At 42.8% G+C, this 24,256-nt stretch overlaps 1 protein-coding gene across 3 annotated transcripts in view; it reads left to right on the forward strand.

The window, feature by feature from the left end:
• gramd4a (GRAM domain containing 4a) overlaps positions 1 to 24,256 on the forward strand; it is a 75,300-nt gene that overhangs the window by 15,838 nt on the left and 35,206 nt on the right. For 2 of the 3 annotated variants that reach the window (XM_074625644.1, XM_074625645.1), the window contains exon 3: positions 7,854 to 7,974. In XM_074625644.1, coding sequence (XP_074481745.1) covers positions 7,854 to 7,974 — 121 coding nt within the window. Of the gene's footprint in view, positions 1 to 7,083; positions 7,541 to 7,853; positions 7,975 to 24,256 lie in introns of those variants that run through there. The other variant, XM_074625647.1, reaches the window with a different exon arrangement.

Genomic DNA, 24,256 nt, shown 5'->3' on the forward strand with positions numbered 1-24,256 from the left:
ATTTTGACTGTAGTTAAAGCTGAAGTAGGCGAGATTGGAGCAGATATGATTAAAAAAAAAAGTTATTTTTTATAAAACGGTTGCTATATCGTGACAGTAGTATATGAGACAGGTAACCTGAAAAAAATCATGCTCCTCTGTGTCCTCCGGTGTCCTCTGGTGCTCCTAACGGCATCTGCAAGATTTCACAGACCGGAGGAATACAAGCAGTCAGAACTGATCTGAGGTCTGCTGTTCATCTGCTCATTTTCTAAAGCCTGAAAACAGAGCCACGAGTGGGTGCAGAAGTATTTATCTCTCAGAACACTTGAATTATAATATGCTGAAAGGTTATTATGGGATTTTTGCCTAATTATGCCAAAAATATACTGCTTACTGCAGCTTTAAACAATAGGCCTACAGAAAAACCAGTGGATGCTGCAGCCCCCTCAGCACCCCCACCTCCCGAGCCGATGCATCAGAATGATCCCTGATAGAAATTTACAATTAACTTAATTTTTTAATTGTAGATAGTTTCACATACCTGTTTTTTTCTGAGGGATATGTTTCCATTTTGATTAGATGCATTTAATTGTTAAATGAAGTCTCTCAAAGCTTTAATGTTATGTATTTAAAATTCTGATTAGAAGCCACTTATCCAACCATCCGCACTGAGCAGCTCTTCAATTTGCCGCTCCATGTAGAAGTCAGCAGTCTCAGTAGTGGGGTCATGAATGCTTGAGCCTGTAATCATTTCCTGAGGATTTAACATCAAGTCTCTTATATCCTCCAGTTTCATAGTAAGGGCCGAAGATCAATTCTATCATGGCCGAAAAATCCCAAAACAGTCTGCAGTTGTGAATAGTAATGTCTCCGTTGAAATGTAAGCTAAGGAAGTCAAACCGTATGTTGTTTATTTATGGTTTAGACTTGTATCCACTCCAGAATACAGAAGATGTGGGTTTTGTCTACTAGCTGTATGAAGAACTGTGGATTGCACTAGGGGCGTCACTAGAACCGGTACCAGGTCGGTGACAAAATTCTGAAAACGTGACAGTTTTTCTACAGTGCAGCAGGTACTGGAGGTACCGTCACGGCTCCAGACTAACGGTGTCCCGTTGTCACAGGAATGTTAGACAATGTGTTGGGGACGCAGTAACTATAATGTAATAATGCTTCATTGTGAACAACACATCTGTGTTGAAATCAGCAGGACGAGAGCTAGCTAACGGTAGCTGTTAGCTTCGTGCAGGACCGTGCTGCTTACCGGCTGCTAACAGCTAACGCTAACTAGCTCTACCGATTTGAACAGGAGAGGTGCCATTGATGTACATGATGATGCATTCAGGCTCTATTCAGTAAAAGCGAGTATTTGGCAAAGGTAAATGCTAACGTTATCATGATGTAATGTAATCTTGTAAAATTACATTTTTGGCGAGAAACTTGAATGAATCCAGATGTTTGAAGGAGATGTTTTCACGGCAATATAAAATAGATAATAGAGAGGGAATTATGACCGGTTTAACTTCCTAACAAAAAACAGTACGCAAACGATAATAAAGGAGTGGATGTTCACTGAATTAGTGAGGAGAATCGTGGTATTTCACTGATATTGGTATCAACTACTACATTTCTGTCATGGTGACGTGCCTAAATGTCACCCTTGCAGATGATGCTGTGGAGGATGGTGCTTGTCTTTACCAAGAAGACTGCTGCCTAAACCACTGTGGTAGTTCAGATGGTTTGTTCTGCGGTAGGAGATGCCCCGTCTGATCTGAGCATACCTTGGAGCTGAAATGTCATGTGTTTTGTTAAGCTCTTTAATTTTTATATAAAGTGACAATATTTGCAAATATTTCAGAATTGCACTCCTGGTCCACTGTCTGCAACAAACTGGAGTTGAGTTCTTCTCAGACAGTTTTAAATGGAAATCACAGGGTTAACAGGAAATCAAACATGAAAAGTAAAAGTGAAAGTAGGACAGGCAGTTCAGATAATATAACGTCTTCCAAGTAGAGTATAACCACAATATCCTTTACCTGTCTGCATTTTCTAGCATCAGCAGGGGATTCATTACTATCTGTGCTAGATCAGATCTTAAACTGCTGTAATGTAGAATGATGAACGCTTACAGAAACTTACAAATTCCACTCACTCTTACTTGTGGCCTTATAAAATGTGCATTAGCAATTACTGGTACGCCTATGTAGTCTGTCAGTGTCCATTGTGTAAGAACATTTTCTGTGACGGCCCAGATATCTTTTATTAATTGTTAATTATTAGACATAGCTAATTAAAAACACTACCAGCTGGACCAACAATCTGCCACACATGGAGAAAGTCTCTCGTGATATGTGTGTGTTTGTGAGCAGAACAAGGCCTTGTAATCACACCTTCTGTGTTTCCCTTCCTACTGTGAGACACATTGAGCCTCATGAGAAAGTCGCAGGCTTAAAAAGCACACGCCTTCTCACAACATAGAAGACAAGAGTATTTAAAAACTATGTGAGATCCCTGGAGCTGTTCCCTCAAGATCAGCGGTCTGCAACCTGCGTCTCTTCAGCTCCTCTCCAGTGACTCGCCGTGGATTTTTAAAAAAAATTAGTGGAAATGAATAACTGTTTTTTTGTTTAAATGTTCATTTTTATTTATCATTGTTGTAGGTTTATGGTACGACGGTACGACGGAGTATTAGGGTCACATTGAGGAAAAGAAATAAATCTGAGATTTCGAGAATAAAGTCATATTACGAGAAAAAAAGTCGTAGTATTATGAGAATAAAGTCATAATATTAGTATATACACTCACCAGCCACTTTATTAGGTACACCTTGCTAGTACCGGGTGGTCTTCATCTGCTTCAAGGTTGGACGTGTTGTGCGTTCAGAGATGCTATTCTGCATACCTTGGTTGTAACGAGTGGTTATTTGAGCTACTGTTGCCTTTCTATCATCTCCAACCACTCTGCCCATTCTCCTCTGACCTCTGACATCAACAAGGCATTTCCGTCCACACAACTGCCGCTCACTGGATATGTTCTCTTGTTCGGACCATCTCTGTAAACCCTAGAGATGGTTGTGCGTGAAAATCCCAGTAGATCAGCAGTTTTTTAAATACTCAGACCAGCCCGTCTGGCACCAACAACCATGCAACCTTCAAAGTCACTTAAATCCCCTTTCTTCCCCATTGTGATGCTCGGTTTGAACTTCAGCAAGTCGTCTACACCACGTCTAGATGCCTAAATGCATTGAGTTGCTGCCATGTGATTGGCTGATCAGCTATTTGTGTTAACAAGCAATTGAACAGGTGTGCCTAATAAAGCGGCCGGTGAGTGTATGTATAGTAGTATAGTAGTAGTTATTTTCTTTTTTTCTCGTAAAGTTATGACTTTATTCTTGTTATATTACGACTTTTTTACTTGTAAAGTTATGACTTTATTCTCGAAATCTCAGATTTCTTTTCCCTCAATGTGGCTCCTACCTCACTGCAAATGTTTTTATTGCCTAAAATGGCTCTTTTGATAGTAAAAGTTGCTGACCCCTGTCTAAGATGAACCAGACATTTCTGTGTCAGAGGGCAACCATACCGTACAACCCATGGACAGTGTCCTTCTAATCTCGAGGTCGAGTGCAGTGAGAGGACGAATGTCTCCATACAGAGAGGCCGGGCTCATCAAGCTCATTGGAAAGAAGCAGAAAAGAGAAGCGATAAAAGCTGAAGAAGAGGTTCAGAGCTGGGTCCTTTTGCCTGGTTAGTACGGTTTGTTTGTTGTGTGAAAGCAAACAAACCAACCACAGGATTTTATTATAGCAGATATGTGATTTTAGTATGATTTCAAAAGCTAAACTACATCTGCTGATCGGGAAATTAGTTCAGGAAGCGATCTTATTGATCTGTGTTTAAGGCCGTGTATACTGTATGCACGTCACCGTAGTCAAAAAACAGTTGAAACTAATGTGCTTGTATCCGACTCTGTGTACTTTGTCAGTTCATTAACTCCATTAAAAAGTGTGTGACAGAGATCCCACAGTAAAGGTCTTCGCACACCAAGTCCGTATTTTTCGTATGTGTTTTTTTTAATCCGTTATTCGATAAAAATTGTTACGCACAGAAACCTCGCTCAGAGTCCGATGCATTTCATTATTGTATTCGTTGTGAAAATTCGCAGTACAAGACTAAACTGAATTAATTACGTGGGTGCGATGGATAGCTCTAATCTCACACAGGGCTAATAAATACATGACATTAGCAAGAAGCTATCACTTAGCTGCCTAGAGAACAACCACTACTGTCTTTCTATCCTTCATACATCCTTTGTTTTACAACCATCCCCGATTCCAAACTGTTCTGCCATCACCTGCCACAATCTATCTTTAAATTCTGCATCTCTGTGCTCTCTTATTTCTTTATCATAAAGTGCTTTGTACTGGGAGACGCAGTGAATGTTTATCAGATGCCATGTTGGATGATGACGTTTGCATGGACGGTGGCTCCGAGTGGTCAATAAACCCTCTTTTGGCTTTTTGACGGATGTGGAAAAAAATGCAGAAACTCAAACCTGTTCCGAAAACGTAAACGACGGAGGAACGTTCTGCAGTCAGTGTGTAGACGTGATTGACACAACTTGAGGTTGTATTTATTTGTAAACGTGCGACAATTTTGGACAAAAATACAGACTTGGTTTGCAAAGGCCACGCCTCATGTGCATGCGTGTGTCCTTGCTAGGGATGCACCGATACCACTTTTTTCAGACCGAGTGCAAGTACTTACATTTGGGTACTCTCCGATACCGAGTACCAATACGAGTACTTCTCTGTGCCAAAAGACCCTCGTTAACAGCCAGCTGGAGGGTGTGAGCGACACACGGCAGGCTGGGGAGTCCCGCATACGAGGGGGTGCGCCGCGACCGGCTCTAGGTCGGCTTGGAAAGGCTCGGGGCGAAGATGCTTCCCGGGGCCGTGGACAAAGTGTCACCGGGGCGGACTGTACTCAGTGCGCCCCAACTGCGTCGTGCCCCAAGGGCGGGGCTCGGCCCATGTAAAAGGCGCCAGGGGTCTTGAAATACGGACCAAGGAGTCTAACGCATGCGGCAGTCAGGGGGTGCAAGCAAAACCCTGTGGCGCAATGAAAGTGAGGGCTGGTGCGCGCCGGCTGAGGTGGGATCCCGGCCCCGTGGGGTCGGGCACACCACCGGCCCGTCTCCGTACCGTCGTGGAGGTGGAGCATGAGCATGTGTGATAGGACCTGAAAGATGGTGAAGAGGGTTAACTTCACGCTGCCGTAAAGTGGTATCGGTGCCGTTGTATCGGTGCCGTTATATCGGTGCCGTTGTATCGGAGCGGTTTTGCGAATACGGGAGCAGAGTATCGGACCCGATACCCGATACTGGTATCGCTATCGGTATCGGTGCATCCCTAGTCCTTGCCCTCCCGACGTTCGCACTATGCGTTCACACCAGTCATCTTGGAGCGCACAGAGGGGCTTTTGCACAGTCCTGTCTCGACCATTATTCATCATATTTGATTTGCAGTCTAATAATACTAACTAATGCTTATAATCAGTTATTAATCAAAGAACATAAATATACATATCAGAAGCATTAAAGTGTTGCATAAACTTCTGTCAGTCACTGGAATTTGATTTCCCCACGTGGGTCCTTGTGCAGGACGACAATCGCAAAAACCAGTCTGTATAACGTCACGTTTACTCTTCTTGGTTCGTTTGTGAAAAGTCAGTGTGAACCGGACCAGAACTAAAATGCAACAATGTATAATTTTTTCCACCTTGGTCTGGACCGAATTAATCCAGCTACAGGTGTGGAAGCACCCCGAGTGTGTAAACTGTGACTCTGCAGTCAGTGGAGAGCTGGAAACGCTGTGTGAGGAGTTTTAGTCTAGACCTGACACAGCACATCCCAAACTTCTCCCGTCTTTAGAAGTGACAAAAAGAGTCTGTCAGTGAGTATATGGATGCTTCTGGAAGTGTTAGAAAGGGTTAGAATGACTTCATGATTTTAAAAGACTGAGTACATCCAAACTGATCATGGGTGAATAGTGTCAGAATAGTGTCATTCACATTGCTGTATGTGTTAATGTAGAGTTTTGTCAAAGTGAACTGTCATGGTCTGTTACACACAAATATGTACCTTTTTTTTTTTTTTTTTTTTCTTTTGGTGCGGGCGATTGATTGCAGTTCATTTAGTTAGAAATGACAGAGTTGTAGATTATTTGCAATTTAGATTCATAATACAATGCAGGAAAATGTGTGTTGGCAACATCTGTTCACCTCTGTTCTTACACCAGACAGACAGAGAAGATTGCTGTTCCATCTAGAAGCAGCTCTGCTTACAGCTACATGTTGTTGGAAGGTTGGAAGTGGGAGTGAAGCTATGAATATATCACAACATTAATGATTAAAACATGGACGAGATAACAGAGTTTTTCCAGCAGCACACGGTGAGATTCCTACGCTCACATCAGCCACAGACATGAAAAGAGGGAGGGGGGGGGGCACAATAATTAATCAGCCGATAATCGTCTGGGTTGACGTCAGGGCTTGACCTACTTCTGATAACCAGGAGGGACTGATGGAGAGTTGACGGCAGCATTAAACCACATGAAGGTGCGCTCGCGTTATGTACCGTCTTTGGACCAAACCATTTTGAAAAAACAAAGCCCAAACCAAAGAGCGCCGTAGCCGAGCACTCCCACCGTCTGCTCCTTTCATCTCCTCCATGTCCTCCACGTCTTTGTCCTCTCTGCCTCTCTCTCGCTCCTTTATCCTCCTGTCTCCATTTCATTCTGTTTCTCTCCTCCATGACACACTTCTAAAAGAGGCTTTCATTTGTTTTCTTTTGAAGTGCTTCTTAATTCAGGGACACTCTCTCCATCTCTGTCTCTATGTCTCCAAACCCGGCTTATCTTGTTAGGCTTTGGCTCTCTTCCACAGCACATTTTTTCAGGTCAGTGTCAGTTTTATGCTATCTCTCTCTCTCCCTCCCTCCCTCCCTCCCTCTTTCTCTCTCTCTCTCTCCCTCCCTCCCTCCCTCCCTCTCTCTCCCTCCCTCCCTCCCTCCCTCCCTCTCTCTCTGGCGCTCTGTCTTTGCAGAGAGCACACCAGCTCAAAGACATTGCGGTGTGTGTCTACGCAGGCACACACACCATGCTGGTAGCTGTCGGGGAGAAGCTGCTGCAGCGCGCGTGTCTTTTAAAGGACCCTCGCTGTAGTCGAGCAGCGATTCTCAACCTGCAGTGCTCATCATCCGCCAGCACAGCAGCCATCTCTCCCCTCCTCTCTCGCTCTTTCCTCTCCCTCCATCACCCTCTTTTCCCTCACACTCTGTCCCCTCATCGTCACCTCTCAATCCTCACCATTCACTCGGTCCACCTACACATATGTTGTGTTTGTGTGTCGAGGGTTAAAGCCCTTAGTCATAAGGGTGTGTGAGTCATCAGTGTTGCTGTAGTCAGAAGATGGGGATTCTCCTCTCTCCTCTCTCCTCTCTCCTTCCTCATCCTCACCTCGCTCCAGCTGGACTTTAAACCGGGAGAGGAAACGTTAGCGTGAGTCACGGCGGCGCCATGCTAATCTGTGTGTGTGTGTGTGTGTGTGTGTGTGTTAGATCATATGGGATATCCCTGCTAAGTGTTCTCTTGTATGTATTTTGTTGTCAAGTCATTCTAAACCTCTCTTTCTTGTGTTTTCTTGAATGCAAATGTTTGTGTGTGTGTGTGTGCGCATGGTCGCTTGTGATGTATGTACACCTGTGTGTGTGCATTAATATGTGTGTATGTGTGTGTGTGTGTGTGTGTGTGTGTGTGTGTGTGTGTGTGTGCATCAATATGTGTGTATGTGTGTGTGTGCGTGCGTACACAGGCAGGTTCGGGGTCTCCCACCATGGCTGCGGCCATCCAGGACTTCCAGAGGTCGGAGTCAGACCGACTAAATGAAGTCAAAGGTCACCTGGAAATTGCCTTACTGGAGAAACATTTCCTACGTGAGTATACACACACGCACACACACACACGCACACACACACACACAGACACACACACAGATCACGGTTCCAGACACTCTCTGGTCTTCTTTTAGAGATACTCACTCAGATCGTACACCAATTGCTAAGATTTAAAAACATATTTAAAGAATTTGTCTTCAGAGTCATCGCACAAACACAGTCTAAACTAGAGCTGGGATGATACGCCTATCTCCCGATTCTTGGGCGCCGATTCAATATGTGTTGTGATTTTTAAGTATTACGATTTATTACGATTTAGGGACTATTTGTATGAATCAGAAATGTCTTGTTAACAGCGACACCTGTGGCCGTTAAGTCAACTAAAGTCAGCGTCCTGTTGCTCACGCTTGTGCTCGCTCTACATAGACATGAACGAGCATCGGTCAAAACATTGACGCGACACACGTCAACTAAAAGCACAACATCACTCTATATTTCAGCTGCTTGGCAGTAATGTTAGCTGACCAGACGAAGGTCTCTCCATGAATCACTGCTGATCTTAGTGTTGGCTTTTCCTGCCTCAGCCTCCCCACCGCGGCCGGAGGGAACAGGGGAGACACCAGAGTTTTGGTCTGAGACGATAACGTTTCTCTCTGCGGAACTTCACAAGACACGGGAAACCTCTGTTGGTCTGGAGGAGCTGCAGCAGTTATTTTTGCACAAACGTCCACTGAACATTCACTAGATATTCTCAGAGCTAAACTAACTCTTCTGCGGTGTGTAGTGTGCGCACATGCACGTAAGAGTGGAGCGAAAGAGCGAGAACGAGCGCGGTGTGTGAGTGAAGGCAGGTAGAGGAGCAGAGTACAGCAGAGACTCCAGTCCTGGAGACCAAAGCTACGGTCTCCCCAGCGTCCTCCGACCGCGGCCAACACTGTTTAACAGACGGGCTTCACTAGATACAACCAAGAGGTTTTGGTGCTTCACTGTAGTTTGTGTTGGAGTCTGAGTCTGAACAGCGTAGCCACACGCGAGCGCGCATGGGACACTGACCAGCAATGATTTATACATGTAAGAAGTTACAAACAGTCCCTTTTAAGTTTTTTAACACTAGACCATGGCGAAAAAGTTGAATCATATACTTTAACTTTGGGAAATTTCGAAATTGATCCAGTAAAAATGTTTGATTTTTAGCATGTATGTAGTCAGAGATGTCCTGAAGTTGAATATATCAGTCATTGTCTGGAATTATGGAGCATTTTGTTTTTATAGCACCGCAAGCATTCAGAAATGAAGCTATTTCAAGGTACAGATATGGGACTTTTACTTGGGAATATCTCTAAATTGATACAGTAAAAAAAATATTAAAAAGTATTTAATTTTTTAATTCATAAGGGAAATGTAACACGGATGTAAACGCATATGACGTCACGTTACTCAGACTACATCAATACAAGCGGTAACTTATCTCCGCATAGACTCAAATTAAGCAATTATGTCGATTCAAGCATTGCAAAATCTATTTCAAAATCGTAAAAAGAAATGGCGATACATAGGTAAATCTTTGTTTTTCCCACCTCTAATCTAAACAGGTATTGTAGTTGGGTATGTAGACCAAACATCTGCTGGCAGTTCATGTTATGCCTGTTAAAGTAAATAGTTCTAATAGTTCTCTGTGTTGTTCAGTGTTCAAGTAGTAGTGTTTTACTGGTTTTGATTTCCCACAAGCTGCCTTGTCTTCATCTAATTTCAGTTAGAGGATCAGAATCACCTTTATTGGCCAAGTATATGTACACGCTCTGAATGTACTTAGACCGAATTAGACATAACAGCTAGGAACAAAGCTGGACAAATAAGGGGAAAGAATAGACAGTAGGGATGCTAATTTAGAAAAAAATTCTTAACCAATAACCGACCCTCGTTAACCGATTATTAACCGTTAACTGACCAGATTTGTGCCTCGCGCCAGCTGCAGTGTATGAGCACAACAGACAACTGAGTCTCCAGTTCAGCGTCCGGGAGCGTTAACTTAGCAGCTACGATGCTGCGTGTAGTGTCGCGGACATGCAGCCACTTTCCCAGTAAAAGTCTCCACCGCACATTTAGTTTAGTTTAGCAGGTTGTCAGCTGTGTGTCTGTAACTTTAGCGAGTGGTCAACAAACAGTGTGTGTGTTTGCGCTACATTAGCAGCTCTAGCATTGCCGGAGGCTTCGTGCTCGCCGCCGCACACGTAGTCTGAGTAACTTTAGTGAGTTTCCAACAGACCGTGTGTGTGTGTTGGTGGTGAGTGTGAGGTTGTTGGTGGCGTTCTAGCTGTGATCGTAGGTGTAGCAGTGTGTGTACAGTTTATTTGTCGGTGAATAAATGCTACTAAACTACAACTCCTCCACTCCACTCAAGAGAGCCGGAGACCGGAGACGACTTCCTGTATCCTGCAACTCCGGCTCCGCCTCTTAAGGTGGGCTGTTAAGGTGGACCAGCTTTTCTCCTTAAAGAGACAAGCCGCTCCTCTTAGCCGCTCAGCTTTTGAGTTAATTATTAACATTTCTTTTAACCGTTTTAACCGATAGCTTTAATCGGTTAAAATGCTTAATGTCGGTTAACGGTTAAACGGTTAATTATTAAAGGTCCCATATTATAAAAAGTGAGGTTTTCATGTCTTTTACATTATAAAGTGACGTATAAATACTGTGAAAGTATCAAAACACTCAATATATGGAGAAATACACACAGCTTGTATTCAGAAACTGTGCGTTTGAAACAAGCCGTTCGGATTTCTGTCCATTTGTGATGTCACAAATCTACAATATTTAGACCATTTCACAGTTTTAAACGTAAACATTCTAAATGTGTCCCAGTTTATTTCCTGTTGCAGTGTATGTGAATGACATCGGCTGACAGAATGTAAACATGGACCCAAGCTGTTTCCTAGCAACCCAATTCCGTTGCCATTCCGTTGAAAAAACGGGACGTTTCAGACAGAGCATAAATACAGGTATATTCAGACAGACATTATGAGAAAAATAATGTGTTTTTTGAACATTACAGGATGTAAACATGTTCTAGTAGAAACACAAAATACAAGCATGAACTTAAAAATGAGCACGACATGTCCCCTTTAACATCCCTAATAGACAGGACTATTATGTACACGTATGTGGAAAAATAGGTGCATATTTAAATAGAGATTTTTACATTACCCAGAATCCCTCTTGTCAGTTCCCAGAGAAAAGCCCCGGACTTGTGGCATTCAGCTCATGGTTCTAGAGTATCCAGTATATGTGGGTGGTGAGTCTAGAGGTCTTTTAGTGGTGGCTTCGTGTTGTGGAGATGCTGCCTCTTTCTACAGTTTCTTATCTACACGGCCTTTTCCTACAACTCGTGTTTGCAAACCAAACGGTGACGCTAGCAGGGAGTGTCCTCTATTTGATGAGAGGCTCTGGATAAACTCAAATGAAAATCTCCTCTCAACACCCCATGCCGGCACTCACTGATGTCTCATCAATTTACTGTAACAATGAACACACACTTTGAGAGGGAAGCACTTAGAGCTTTTAATGACATCCAGCTCTAGCTCTATGGAGGTTGAATCCATTCGATGCGGGTCGCTTTGGCAAATGAGTGTGATGTAATGTATCTCTTCCAGTAGATCTTAATGTGTGTGTTTGAACTCGGAGCATCCTGTGATATCAGTCTGCTGTGGTTTCACAGTCGGGCAGCCAGGAGGTTGCTCTTGGTTGCTGTGTGCAGCTTTACTCTGACAGAACGGCAGTCCAACATAACCCTGATGTGATTAGTACATGAAGCACTGTTGCTCAACTCAACTTGAAAGCTATAATACTACACAATTGTATCTATAAGCACTATTTGGTTCCACTGCTTGCTATAATGTTATTCATTTCAATGACTTTGCCAAATGCAGGAGTTTCATCCCGTCAGTCTACACAATATTTTTGTCTTTGACGATGGTCACCATGTCAGATCTAACGATCACAGCGCCATAAACTCTTGCAGTGTCTTGGTCGGATGACTGGCAAGACTACGACCAATCACGGCACGTCGTACTCCACGATCACGCGCGAGTTCAGACGTCATCGGGGAGGCGGTTGAAGCAACTGTCAATGCTTGGGTAATGATCATTTTGCATATTCCCGCAATTAGGACCGGGGATATGCCGGCATAGCTAGCATATCATATCATAGCATATCATAGCATATCTACTCACCTGGTTGATGAAGTGCTTCCGCTGTTTCTCGCCAACATTTGTCTTTTTTGACTTTGTCATGGTACTCCCTCGACGGAATGTCAAATAGACAACTCAATGACTCAATGAATTTTTCGTCAGTTTGGTTGTCCCACCTGACAGCAGCAAACTCGCCATCCCTCCTCCTTTTCTCCATGTTTGTTTATTACCTATTGACCTGACTGCGACTGCGCGCTGGAGAGAGCACCGGTCAACGCAAAGGAACACGTCGTTGGAGATGTCACACTAGGCGTGTCAGGATGAAAAATTCTGACAGGCTAGACTTTTGCTCGGGGTGTGGTGGGGCGTCCCAGACGTGGCGTCGGTTGTCCTGTGCTATGACACACTACACGAGATAAGAGGATCGATTTTTGCACACGACACTCATTTATCGTTCCCGATCCCCTACGACGGCCGTGTCGGGCTGTAATCGGGCTGATATCGTATAGTCTGATCTCGGCATAAAACCTTTATAATTTCGGATAGCTCAGCCGTCTGCTCGCTGTAAAAACAAACTTTTCTCCAGTTTCACAGAAGCAGCTCTAAATGGTGAGGGGAACTAAACACACACAGTAATCTGATATTTGGAATGGGAAGTGACAACAGTAACATCCTTGTTTTTCTAACTGTACGTTATCAAACCCTGAAATTACACTGGAAGCATAATGGAAGCAAGCAGCTGCCGAGCTAACGAGCTAACGTTAATCAATTTACCATGCTACACCAGAGAGGAGCACTGTGAGGTGAAGCTTCCATGAAGCAGCAGTGCATCCTCCATTACCCTACAAAAGCTTTCTATTTATTCATTCATTCAGTCATCTCTTGTGTGTACCATGCATACTCTCAACAGTAGAGTGTCTACTACAGGGATTTAACAAAAGGTGCTATTATAAGTTGCTGGCCACATTATAAAACATTTAACACATGATTTACTGAAAACATGTATCTTAGAAGCCTGCGTCAGGGCAGTATTTTTGCTCTAAATTATATTAAATCTGCTATAGTATAATCCATTTTTATATTAATAGCTGATTGAATGACTTCTTGTATGTAAAAGGGGTCGCACGAAATGATGATCCCACTGAAAAAAAATTCCTAAAACCTGACTGTACGTTACCGGCTCAACACTAAAACACAGGTAAACAGAGTTAGCGACTAGCTCATGAACGTAGTGGAGCTTTTAGAAGCTAAAGAGACAAATATCTCTCTCAGGAGTTGGTGGAAATCCAAACAGAGCTAAAATAAGAGACTTGTTAATTAATACTAATAATACAGTATGTACTTTAAAGGTCCCATATCATGCTCATTTTCAGGTTCATACTTGTATTTTGTGTTTCTACTAGAACATGTTTACATACTGTCTGCTTGAATATACCTGTATTTCCCCTCCGTCTGAAACGCTCCGTTTTAGTGCATTTCAACGGAATTGCGTTGCTAGGTAGGAGGTGGGAGGAGTGAATGGGTGATGGCAGAGAGAGGAAGAGGGGAGGCAGCCTGATGATGATGATGATGATGATGCTGAGTCCACCCACTCAACTCACACACATTTGCCAGCTTGTCTAACCTGCTCTCCGATGAGGGGTACTGGTTGTCCTGTGCCGCGCAGCAGCACGTTGACAGTCCCGTGGTATGTAATAGACTGTGAAGTCCCCCCCCCCCTTGCCTTTGGACTGTGTGTCTACTAGAGAGAAGAGAGAGTGAGGGACAGGGAGAGAGAGTGTGTGAAAGAGAATACCTCAGGCTATGTCCTCTCCCACAATGCCTGTGCCTGAGCTAAAAGGGCTGGATTCATTGTCACCCCGTCAGGATGCTAGCTAAAAGAGCTCACCCTTCATGGACCTTCCTTCCTCCCCTGTTTGCCCTTTCCTTTCTTCCCTCTCATTTTCTCCCAACCCCTCCCTTTCTTTAAAAAAAAAAAATCCTCTAGAGCTCTCTTTGCCGTTTTCTCTCCATCCCGCTGAGCTGCTCTTTCACATTTTGCCCGCCATTCCTTTCATTTCCCTTTTTGCTTTCTCACTCTCTCAGACGCAATTTCTGAGATTCTCTGACAACCCCACATGCTTGCACCTGCAGGTAAAACAGCTGTGACCTAGTCATGAGCTCAAAGGGTTAAGAAGAGAAATGTAATCTTTGCCCTACCTAAGATGGCAGCCACTTGGCATTTTGTAAAGGGGAGTCCAAAGGGGAGCAACCTTCATACATGCCTGGAGTTGTTGATTGATAAAAGGGTAGTAGTACCTCTGGGTAATGTTGTGTTTTTCTTCCAACATAAGTGCTTTGTGTTTGTATTCCCTCAGTTTTCTTGTAGCAGTTCTCCCTTCTGCCTCTCACTGACTCTTGTTATCCATTTCTCTCATGCCTCTCAGCCTCTCGTTCTATCTGTGGTCGGTGTAATCATACTGCGGGGAACACTGAAGCGTGACAATCCATTAGCACCTAATGGAGTCCTGAGCTCTCTGCCCTGTACTCTATACTTATTGTGTATTCTATTTCTACAATTTCCCTTTGCACCCTACTCTGCTTTCCTGTGCTTTATGTAGTCATTGTATGGCGTTGCACAGTATATAGCCCGCTATAGGAAGACCTACACGAGTGTGTATTCATCATATTCTCAGTTACGTGTTGAGAACCGGCGGATACAGACCTGTACTGCATATACAGTTAGTCGTTAGTTAAAGCCGATGAGATTAGTGGGGTGAAACAAAAGAGTCCCTGTAGCAAGACATTATGGGTTTATGTGTTGTGTAATGGCTTCTTCTGGAGCATAGGTAATATAGGAAAACAACATAACATACTGTGAGAAGACTAGCCATAGTTTGCACATTGAAAGGATTAAGAAATGCAACAGTACTAAAGATTTTTGTTGATTTGGCGACACCTGTGGTTACTGGTAGGGCTGGGCGATAATTTAATATGATCATTTATCGTCTTTCAATGGAATCATATCATGATGAAATCATATAACGAGATATCGCGATACACAATTACTTTGTCTAATTTGATAATAACAAGCACATACTAACTCTCAGAAAATCGTGTCATTTTGCACTAAAGTTCTTAAATAAATGAGAAAAACCTTTTCATTTGTCAAGTATTTAATTCACACAGGAGTATACAGAAATAGGCTTTACCATGTGGTTATTTCATATTGACTAGTTATTTATTGAATTACCAGAAAACATGCTATATTCACAACAATGATCTGCTAGCTGTACATTATCCTGCTTATTACACGGCTGCTTACGTAAGAAATCAATAATTTAACACAAAAACGGTCCTCCAGAGTCCGAGGTCAGAACTGTGCCCATAGCAACGGTCTGTTATACATAGCAACGGCCTGTTACACATAGCAACGGCCTGTTACACATAGCAACGGTCTGTTATACATAGCAACGGCCTGTTATACATAGCAACGGTCTGTTATACATAGCAACGGTCTGTTACACATAGCAACGGTCTGTTATACATAGCAACTGCCTGTTATACATAGCAACGGTCTGTTACACATAGCAACGGTCTGTTATACATAGCAACGGCCTGTTACACATAGCAACGGTCTGTTATACATAGCAACGGCCCATTACACATAGCAACAGTCTGTTATACATAGCAACGGTCTGTTACACATTGCAACGGTCTGTTATACATAGCAGAGGTCTGTTATACATAGCAACGGTCTGTTCTACATAGCAACGGCCTGTTATACATAGCAACGGTCTGTTATAAATAGCAACGGCCTGTTATACATAGCAACGGCCTGTTATACATAGCAACTGCCTTCTATAAAGAAAAAATAGACCTTTGAATGTCGTGACTGATCAATCAGAATCGAGTATTCAACAAAGCCGTGTAATAAATAGTGATAACCTTATCAAGATATGAAATGATCTATAATTCGGGATAGACGATTTTTGCCTTATCGCACAACCCGAGTTACTGGTGTTAACCGCTAGTGCGGTTCAATACTACAAGTCCCAGAATTCTAGGGGCAGCAGACACTCCTTTCTGCTTTGTCAGAAACACAAGAGAAAAACATCTGCTGTATCCGTTAACAACACAGCCAAACAAACCCACATTGTTTGATAAGGAAGTCAGTCAATAATTGTCTGATTTCTATCATGCCATGACCAAGTACAATCTGATTTCATGCTGTACACGCCGCAAGTATTGCTGTATACGCCACACAACGATACAGTAAAGTTTGTTTCCTTACTGAGGATTTGAAGTGTGCTGCCTGTGGCCTGCAGCTCTTCATCTGACAGCTCACTGTGACTGCTTGCTCTGGTTACATTAAACTGATCAGCTGTCCAACATGCTGAATGAAACACAGACAGCTCCCGATTGACTCTGCTTCTAGGTCTTTCATTCATGTTTTAAATTCATCAAAAGTAATCAGATTTCCCAGTTTCAACAGCTTGTAGTGTATTCCAGGAGAAGAGAGCGGAACAACTAAAGGCCATCTTACCTAGTTCTGTGTGGACCTTAGGTACAGATAATAAGTACAGGTCAGACCAGTGTAGGCTATAGCTGCCAGTGTTGTGCGATATGAGAGTGCACAGATAGGAGGGGAGTATACCAATAAATGTACACTTCTAAATAAATGTGAGCCAATGTTTGTTCCTTCGCATAGACAAAGAGGGCCAGTTAGCCTTGGTGTACAGGGTACAGTGATGTGTGAGCACTTTACAGCCAGTAACAAACCTCAGTGCACTATGATAGAGAGAATCTAACATTCGTAAACACTGGACAGATGCATCCATATAAAGCAGATCCCCATAATCTAGCAAAGGTCAAAATGTAGAAGTAACCAATTTCTTCCTACCTTCAATAGAAAAACAGGCCTTGTTCCGATAATAAAAAATTCAACGTGAGGTTTAAAAGAGAGCTGGCTGTCAATTTGTATACAAATGTATACAAATATGTATACATTTGAACTTGTTCAATCTTCTCACCCTGCACAGTTATAATGCTTGGACTAGTATCAACTGTTTTCTTGGATTTTGAAAACAACATAAGCTTAGTTTTTTCTGCATCCAAAACTAGTTTAAGATTATGTTATTGTGACTGAACAATGTTAAAAGCAGACTTTAAATATGCATAACCTTGGCTGAGAGTGGTGGCACAACAGTAAATGACAGTGTCATCGGCATAGAAGTGGAAATTGGAATTTGGAACATTTTGACCCAGGTTATTGATATAAATAGTGAATAATATTGGACCAAGGACTGAACCCTGGGGCACCTGTATCATTTCCTGTAAATCCCTTATGTGTAGGTAGGCAAGTTGAATGCAGCACAGGAATGGCGGACCCCACCACTAACAATGAAAGCTACTATATAGAGAAGTATTTTACTGAATTTAAATACATTGAATGGCTGTTGCAGAAAAGAATGCTGACCATAAAATGAGTGAAAATGTGAAATCAAAATATATTTAATATTAAAATGAAAATGTTATTAATATTAATAGTATGTTTTCTTTAGTGTATAATCACCTGAAACAGTTGGTGTTGTTTTCGTTACCTTAGAATGAGCCGTTTATAGCTACATAGGGAGCGGGTCCTCTCCATAGAGTCCGCCATGTTTCAACAGTAGCCCAGAACTGACAAACCAAACACTGGCTCTAAAGAGGGACATTTGTGTTTTCATGTTTTCGCGCAGGCCACCGTAGTTCTCCTACACGCTAGGCACACGGGAGAAGCTGCAGTTGGTCGACCGCTAGATGCGGTCAGATCATAGAGACTGCACCTTTAATATTTTTGAGTTTGGGACCGTTGATCAGACAAAACAAGCCCGAGAATTTGAAACAAAAAGGTCACCGTTGTTAAACAGCCACGACAACTTGCTTGTTAATTTTACGTTGCTCCAAATGAGACCATAAGCTCAACACCTAAAATATGAATGAGACAATTTTGCAGCTGTTAGCCTTTTGTCTCCCCAAGGCTAATTTGATTTTACAGTGTTGTTCTTTCTCTGCGGAGACAAGAACCTGTTTGGCCCTCTTATAACGTGCCTTCCCACAGGAAAATGACTATAATGGCATGATAGAAAATAGGAGCGAAAGACTCATTCCAAACCTAGAAGTGTGTGTTAGTTTGTTTTCCTCTAATGGCGCATCAGCATTTAACCCGAGAGCTGATTTGGGCTTCTTGGATCTCTTTCACACTGGGAGTGAACCGAGCGTAGGCGTATCCTCTCTCACGCTGACGTCTTTCCCTCTCTGCTGCTTAAAATAAAGCTGGGGCCCACGCTGTATGCTAAAACAAACACACTGCTTAAGTATATTGTCTCCTGCCTTCACAGGAGGCATGAGTTTCCATTCCAGATGGTGTGTGTGTGTGTGTGTGTGTGTGTGTGTGTGTGTGTGTGTGTGTGTGTGTGTGTGTGTGTGTGTGTGTGTGTGTGTGTGTGTGTGTGTGTGTGTGTGTGTGTGTGTGTGTGTGTGTGTGTGTGTGTGTGTGTGTGTGTGTGTGTGGAGACAATGGCCCATGCCTTTTCCCCTTGGCATTTGTTGTGATTGACCAATGCTATTCTTAGGGCACTTAATTGGTTAATTTGTAACCATGTTTCCGGACGCGAGATCAGAACATATGCAGCGGAGGTCGCGATGGCCTTTCTGCTGCATTACAGTGCTGTTTTCTTTTCTCTTTTTCCTCTTCCTTTCTGCCTCCTCATTCACTCCTCTCATCTATTCTCCTCTTTCATTCCTCTCTTCTCCTTATGTTTGCGTGTCCACACACACACACACACTCCACGTCAGACTAATCAGATTAGTTTAAAGGGCCAGCACTGATCTCTCAGTCATTTTAATAAATACATAAATTCACCTCATTCTACCTTGACAAAGTGAAGTGCTGCAGTAGTCTCTTAAGTCTGTCTGTGTGTGTCCGTGAGAAGAAGTGGTTCCCTTAAATCACAAAGTAGTTATTGTCCCACATACCCCTGTTGATAGCTAGGTGTGGAGATAGTTTTGGTTTAATTTGGTTTCAGATCTCCCTGCTGAGACCTCTAGGGCCACCTCAATACAAAGAATGGATTTTATTTTTTTATTTGTGGTGCAAAGCATTGAAAAATGACATTTGGAGAAACACAACAACAGTGTGTGTTACATTGTTGTGGTTACATGTGCAGGATAATCCACAGACCTAGAAAGAACTGCAGCTCCTGATAAACCGTGTACAGTGAGGCCTGTGGATTATCCGCAGCCACAAGAATTATTCAGTGCTGACTGGTTTTAACCAGGTTACTATAATAAGCACTACAGGTGTGCATTATCATTACAATCAAGCTACAAGATACTGTACATGCTAATAATACCAAGTTTTTGCTTAAAATTCAAATGTGAGATAAAAGCGAGACAGACTTCAACCTAGTGCGTGCATTGTGTTATGGCCATTAGTGGCTGTCATGTTTTGATGATGGTCTTCCAGTGGCAGTAGGCAGTATATTTTTTGGCATCATTGGGCAAAAATTCCATAATAACCTTTCAGCATATTGTAATTCAAGTGTTCTGAGAGAAAACTAGACTTTGGCTCCTCCTTATGGCTCTGTTTTCAGACTTTAGAACATCTAGCCCGTGACGGGAGACTTTGACCAATCACAGGTCATTTCAGAGAGAGAGCGTTCCTATTGGCTGTGCTCTGGTCATGTGACCGTAACTTGGCATTCATTCACTCGATTTCACGATGGCGGCGGCGTCACAAACTTTCATTTTACAGCTAAACCGTGCACTACAAGATGATTCTGAGAACATCTGAGGAGAGAAATAGGCATTACAGTAACATAATATTGATTCATATTTGATCAGCGCTCACTAGTTTGAGAAAAATATACACGCCCGTCAGATTATTTGATCCATACACTGTTTGTTGAGTTTTTAGAAAATGTAATATAAAATGATCTAGATTGATATTATGATATAAAATGACTATTGACAGTGTTATGGATAACACTCTGTGTTATCCATAACACCCACCCCAAATGTCAAAATGAATATGCAATGTTTTAAGAGCTAAAATGCTATACTTTATGTTGCTTTTTTTATGGGTATGGCTAAAAGTCCAAAAGCTGAGATAGCCAGTCTCACTGACGGCTAATTAGTTGGTCAATCATTCCTTCATTATACTCCAACTGGCTGCTTCATCTTCTCTCCTGCAGAGCTCTGTAATTTTGAAGATTTATGACATTAATCACAGAAGACACAAACACAAGGGAGACGTAAAACCTGCAAATGTTTGAGCATGAAACTGTGCTCCTCGTGTGTCTAAAATGACCCATATTTGAGTATATGGATGTGTGTCGAGTGTATTTCTGTGTTTCTCAGTCCTCGCATACTGCATGCCGAGATTTACAATGCACACTCTGAGAACAGCGTTTCCTCGAGGGCTAGCCTTGTTGGTAGTTTTATGATTATTATAGCAATGGATGTTAAAACTAGAGGGATGTATATTATCAACTAGAATATGTCCTGTGGGTGACAGAGCTGAGCTGAAGCGACCCTCCTACTGGTGATAAAATGGCCGAGGGCAGTGCCAACGGAAATCACCTCATGTAATTATGTGAGCCGGTCTAAATGTGCTAAGCTCCCTTTCTCCGTCTCTTGCTTTTATTCTGATTCCCTTTTACTCCTACCTCTAGACCTTTTTTGCCCTTCAGTCCTCTCTGTGCTTTTGCCTACTTTTTATCCTTGGCTTGTTGATATCTCTATCGCTGTTTTTACATCACAAAAGCCCTGATTCTTTAGTTTGAGCTGGTAGAATATGTGCAATCTGTCCATCCTGGACCTGGCTGGCTAAAGTGTGTACTTGTTTGTAGTCTTTCAATATCCTCACATTGCACTGTGCAATAGACAGGTCCTGCTGTCATCGGGTTTATCGGTTTTACTGGTACCGTAGCATTTGAGAGAACTAGATGCATGTGAGGGTGTGTTTATGTGTGTGAGAGAGAGAGAGGCTATCCTGTTTGAGGTCGTACATTGAAGGTCACTGCGGGGGAACAGGCTTTGTGCACTACAGGGACTTGCTGATCAATACAGTGTCCTAGCTGCTGCCCTACTTCACACTGGGCAGAGAGGCACACACAGAAACATGCACAATGCAGCAGCAGCAGCACAACTGAGAGCTGATGGAATCACAGATGAATTGCAGTAGATCTGTAATGCAATGCGTTCTTTACTATACCATCTGGTATAGGGATGTTCATAATTAACCGTTAACCCACATTAAGCATTTTAACCAGTTAACGCTATCGGTTAAAACGGTTAAAAGAAGTATTAATAATGAACTCAAAAGCTGAGCAGCTCAGAGGAGCGGCTCGTCTCTTTAAGGAGAAAAGCTGGTCCACCTTAACAGCCCACCTTAAGAGGCAGAGCCGGAGTTGCAGGATACAGGAAGTCGTCTCCGGTCTCCGTCTCGCTTGAGCGGAGTGGAGGAGTTGTAGTTTCATAGCATTTATTCACCGACAAATAAAGTGTACACACACTGCTACACCTACGTTCACAGCTAGAACGCCACCAACAACCTCACACTCACCACCAACACACACACGGACACTCGTTAAAGTTACGTCGCGCTGACAGACTGTATGTGTGTGGCAGCGGCGGCGAGCACGAAGCCTCCAGCAATGCTAGAGCTGCTAACGTAGCACAAATACACACACTGTTTGTTGGACACTCGCTAAAGTTACACCTTCATTTTATACAGTGAGGTCAAGTTTAAAAAGCTCCTATGGGGACTAACATCATCACACATGAATACAGTTGGGCTCATTGGATCCACTAGAGTCTCAGATTTACAGTGATACTTAATTTATGCAATTCCAAGACTATTTAGGGGCCCCAGTCTGCAGCAAAAGTCAAATACACCATTTTTATAATATGCAAAAATAACACATTTATACTGCATTCAAAAAACTGCATGTGATTATCATAAAGTGGGCATGTCTGTAAAGGGGAGACTCGTTGGTACCCATAGAACCCATTTACATTCACATATCTAGAGGTCAGAGGTCAAGGGACATGCCCGTTTTCCCATGACAAAATTTAGCCTAACTTCAGAACATTATTTAGCCTCCTTCCTGACATGCTAGTATGACATGGTTGGTACCATGGTACTGGGTTGTCCTCAGTGCGCCCCAACCGCGTCGTGCCGCCAGATCGGGGCTCGGCACAGGTAAAAGGCACCAGGGGTCTGCGGCAATGTCGGCAACCCACCCGACCTGTCTTGAAACACGGACCAAGGAGTCTAACGCACTGGCGCGTCAGAGGGTGTAAGCATTTCATTGCCCCGTGGTGCAATGAAAGCTAGGGCCGGTGCGCGCCGGCTGAGGTGGAGCGTGAGGACTCAAAAAATGGTGACAAGAGGTTAACGTCAGGCTGCTGTAAACTGTATCGGTGTTGTTGTATCGGAGCCGTTATCAAACCACAAAAAGTGACGTAGAAATGGCAGGTTACACTGCTGATAGCTGATCTTTCTGAGTCCTGTAGTCTGTCTTTAAAAGATAAAACAGAATAAGCAAACTTATTAAAAGCTCATTAAGATATTCATTTAGAAGTAAAATACATAAGAACTGGATTTCAGTAGTCGATGGGCACATTGTGTGCCTTTTAGTATCTAGAGGGTATACAGCAGTGGAAATGGAAGTCAATGAAAAGTCTTCTTTCTGTATTCTTGGAGATTAATTATGCCAGTGATGGAGTATTCTGCAGGCCTCTGCCTCATTACTGTTTACTCATACGCTGATGATGATTCATTCTCCTTGTAAGACAGCTACAGGACACGCTGCATGATAATGAATGGATCTCGCTCAGCGCCTGCTAAGGAGGCTGTCATACGTGAGCTCCGTACAACAGGAAATGAAGCCTTTGAGGCAGAACGGGTCGAGACAGCTCAGAAGCGGAGGTTTCTGTAATTGGGATGTTTGAGTTTGTGAAATGTTAAATGGGCCTGTAATTCATGTAACCTCCGTGTCTACACACAGCTGCTGCAGATATCTCATTTGACATGAGATTCTCTCACTGTACTCTAGTCTACGTCCCAGCTCTTACATTTTAATTTAGTCGTACCCTCGTGAGTTTAGCCGAGTGTGTGAGAATGCAACAGGTGGCCATGTGTGTAAAGAGAGCAAGTTCTCTCGGTTTTTTGAGCAGATGTCCATGACATACTGTGTGTGTTTCACTGGCTTAATGACTGACATGATCTAGAACAGAGAATCTTCTAATAGCTTCTAGTAAATGTGCAGTGTTGAACTGTGGATATGTCATCTGTTTTCTCGCTGATTCCCGGAAAGCACTCGGTCCCCGGTGCTCAGAGGAGACTGCACTCTTGACCAGACATCGATGACGTAATGATGTCTGTTATCATATTACCGTTCTCCAAACAAGCACATGCTCTCCTCCCTGCTGACACAACATTGGATTATGGAACATTGTTTATCTAGATCATGTATTGCATGTTTCTCTCCCGCATAAATATTTGCACACAAATAACACAACAGTGACACGGATTTGGATTCAAACTACTTTCCACACATTTCCTGTATGGCACAAGAAGGAAAGTGTTGTTTTGATGTTACAGGGAGGACTGTGAAGTTTGAGAGTTCACCATGAAGTCAACATAATGTTGTCAAGGGGAAAAAAGTGAAACAAGTGTGTGTGAGATCTAGGTCACCTACAGATATCAGGGCCAGAGTGGAAGGAGGCCACAGAGAGGCAAGATCAAAATCCAGTACAGTACAACCTGAACTACAGTATAATAAGTATAAAATACAAACTAAAAGGGCACAATTTTGAAAGAAAAAAATAATAAATGATGAATATCCAGGCCTAATATTTTGCTAATTTGATACTGTTATTCATTTAAAACACTTTTAGAGAAACCCCAAAACTGAAAGAACCTGATGTCTCACAATAAAAAATATGATATTGTATTATACAGAGAGAATAATATTACCATTCTATTTGGGCTTTTCTCAAACGCTCTACTTTCCAGGTCTGACTACTGTTTTCTTTGCCCTTTCTTCCAGGGCTGTAAGAAAATATTGATACACACGAGTATCGCGATATTAATGTTTTGCGATACT

The sequence above is a fragment of the Sebastes fasciatus genome, chromosome 23 (assembly GCF_043250625.1).
Source record: "Sebastes fasciatus isolate fSebFas1 chromosome 23, fSebFas1.pri, whole genome shotgun sequence".
In the NCBI taxonomy this organism is placed as follows: domain Eukaryota; kingdom Metazoa; phylum Chordata; class Actinopteri; order Perciformes; family Sebastidae; genus Sebastes; species Sebastes fasciatus.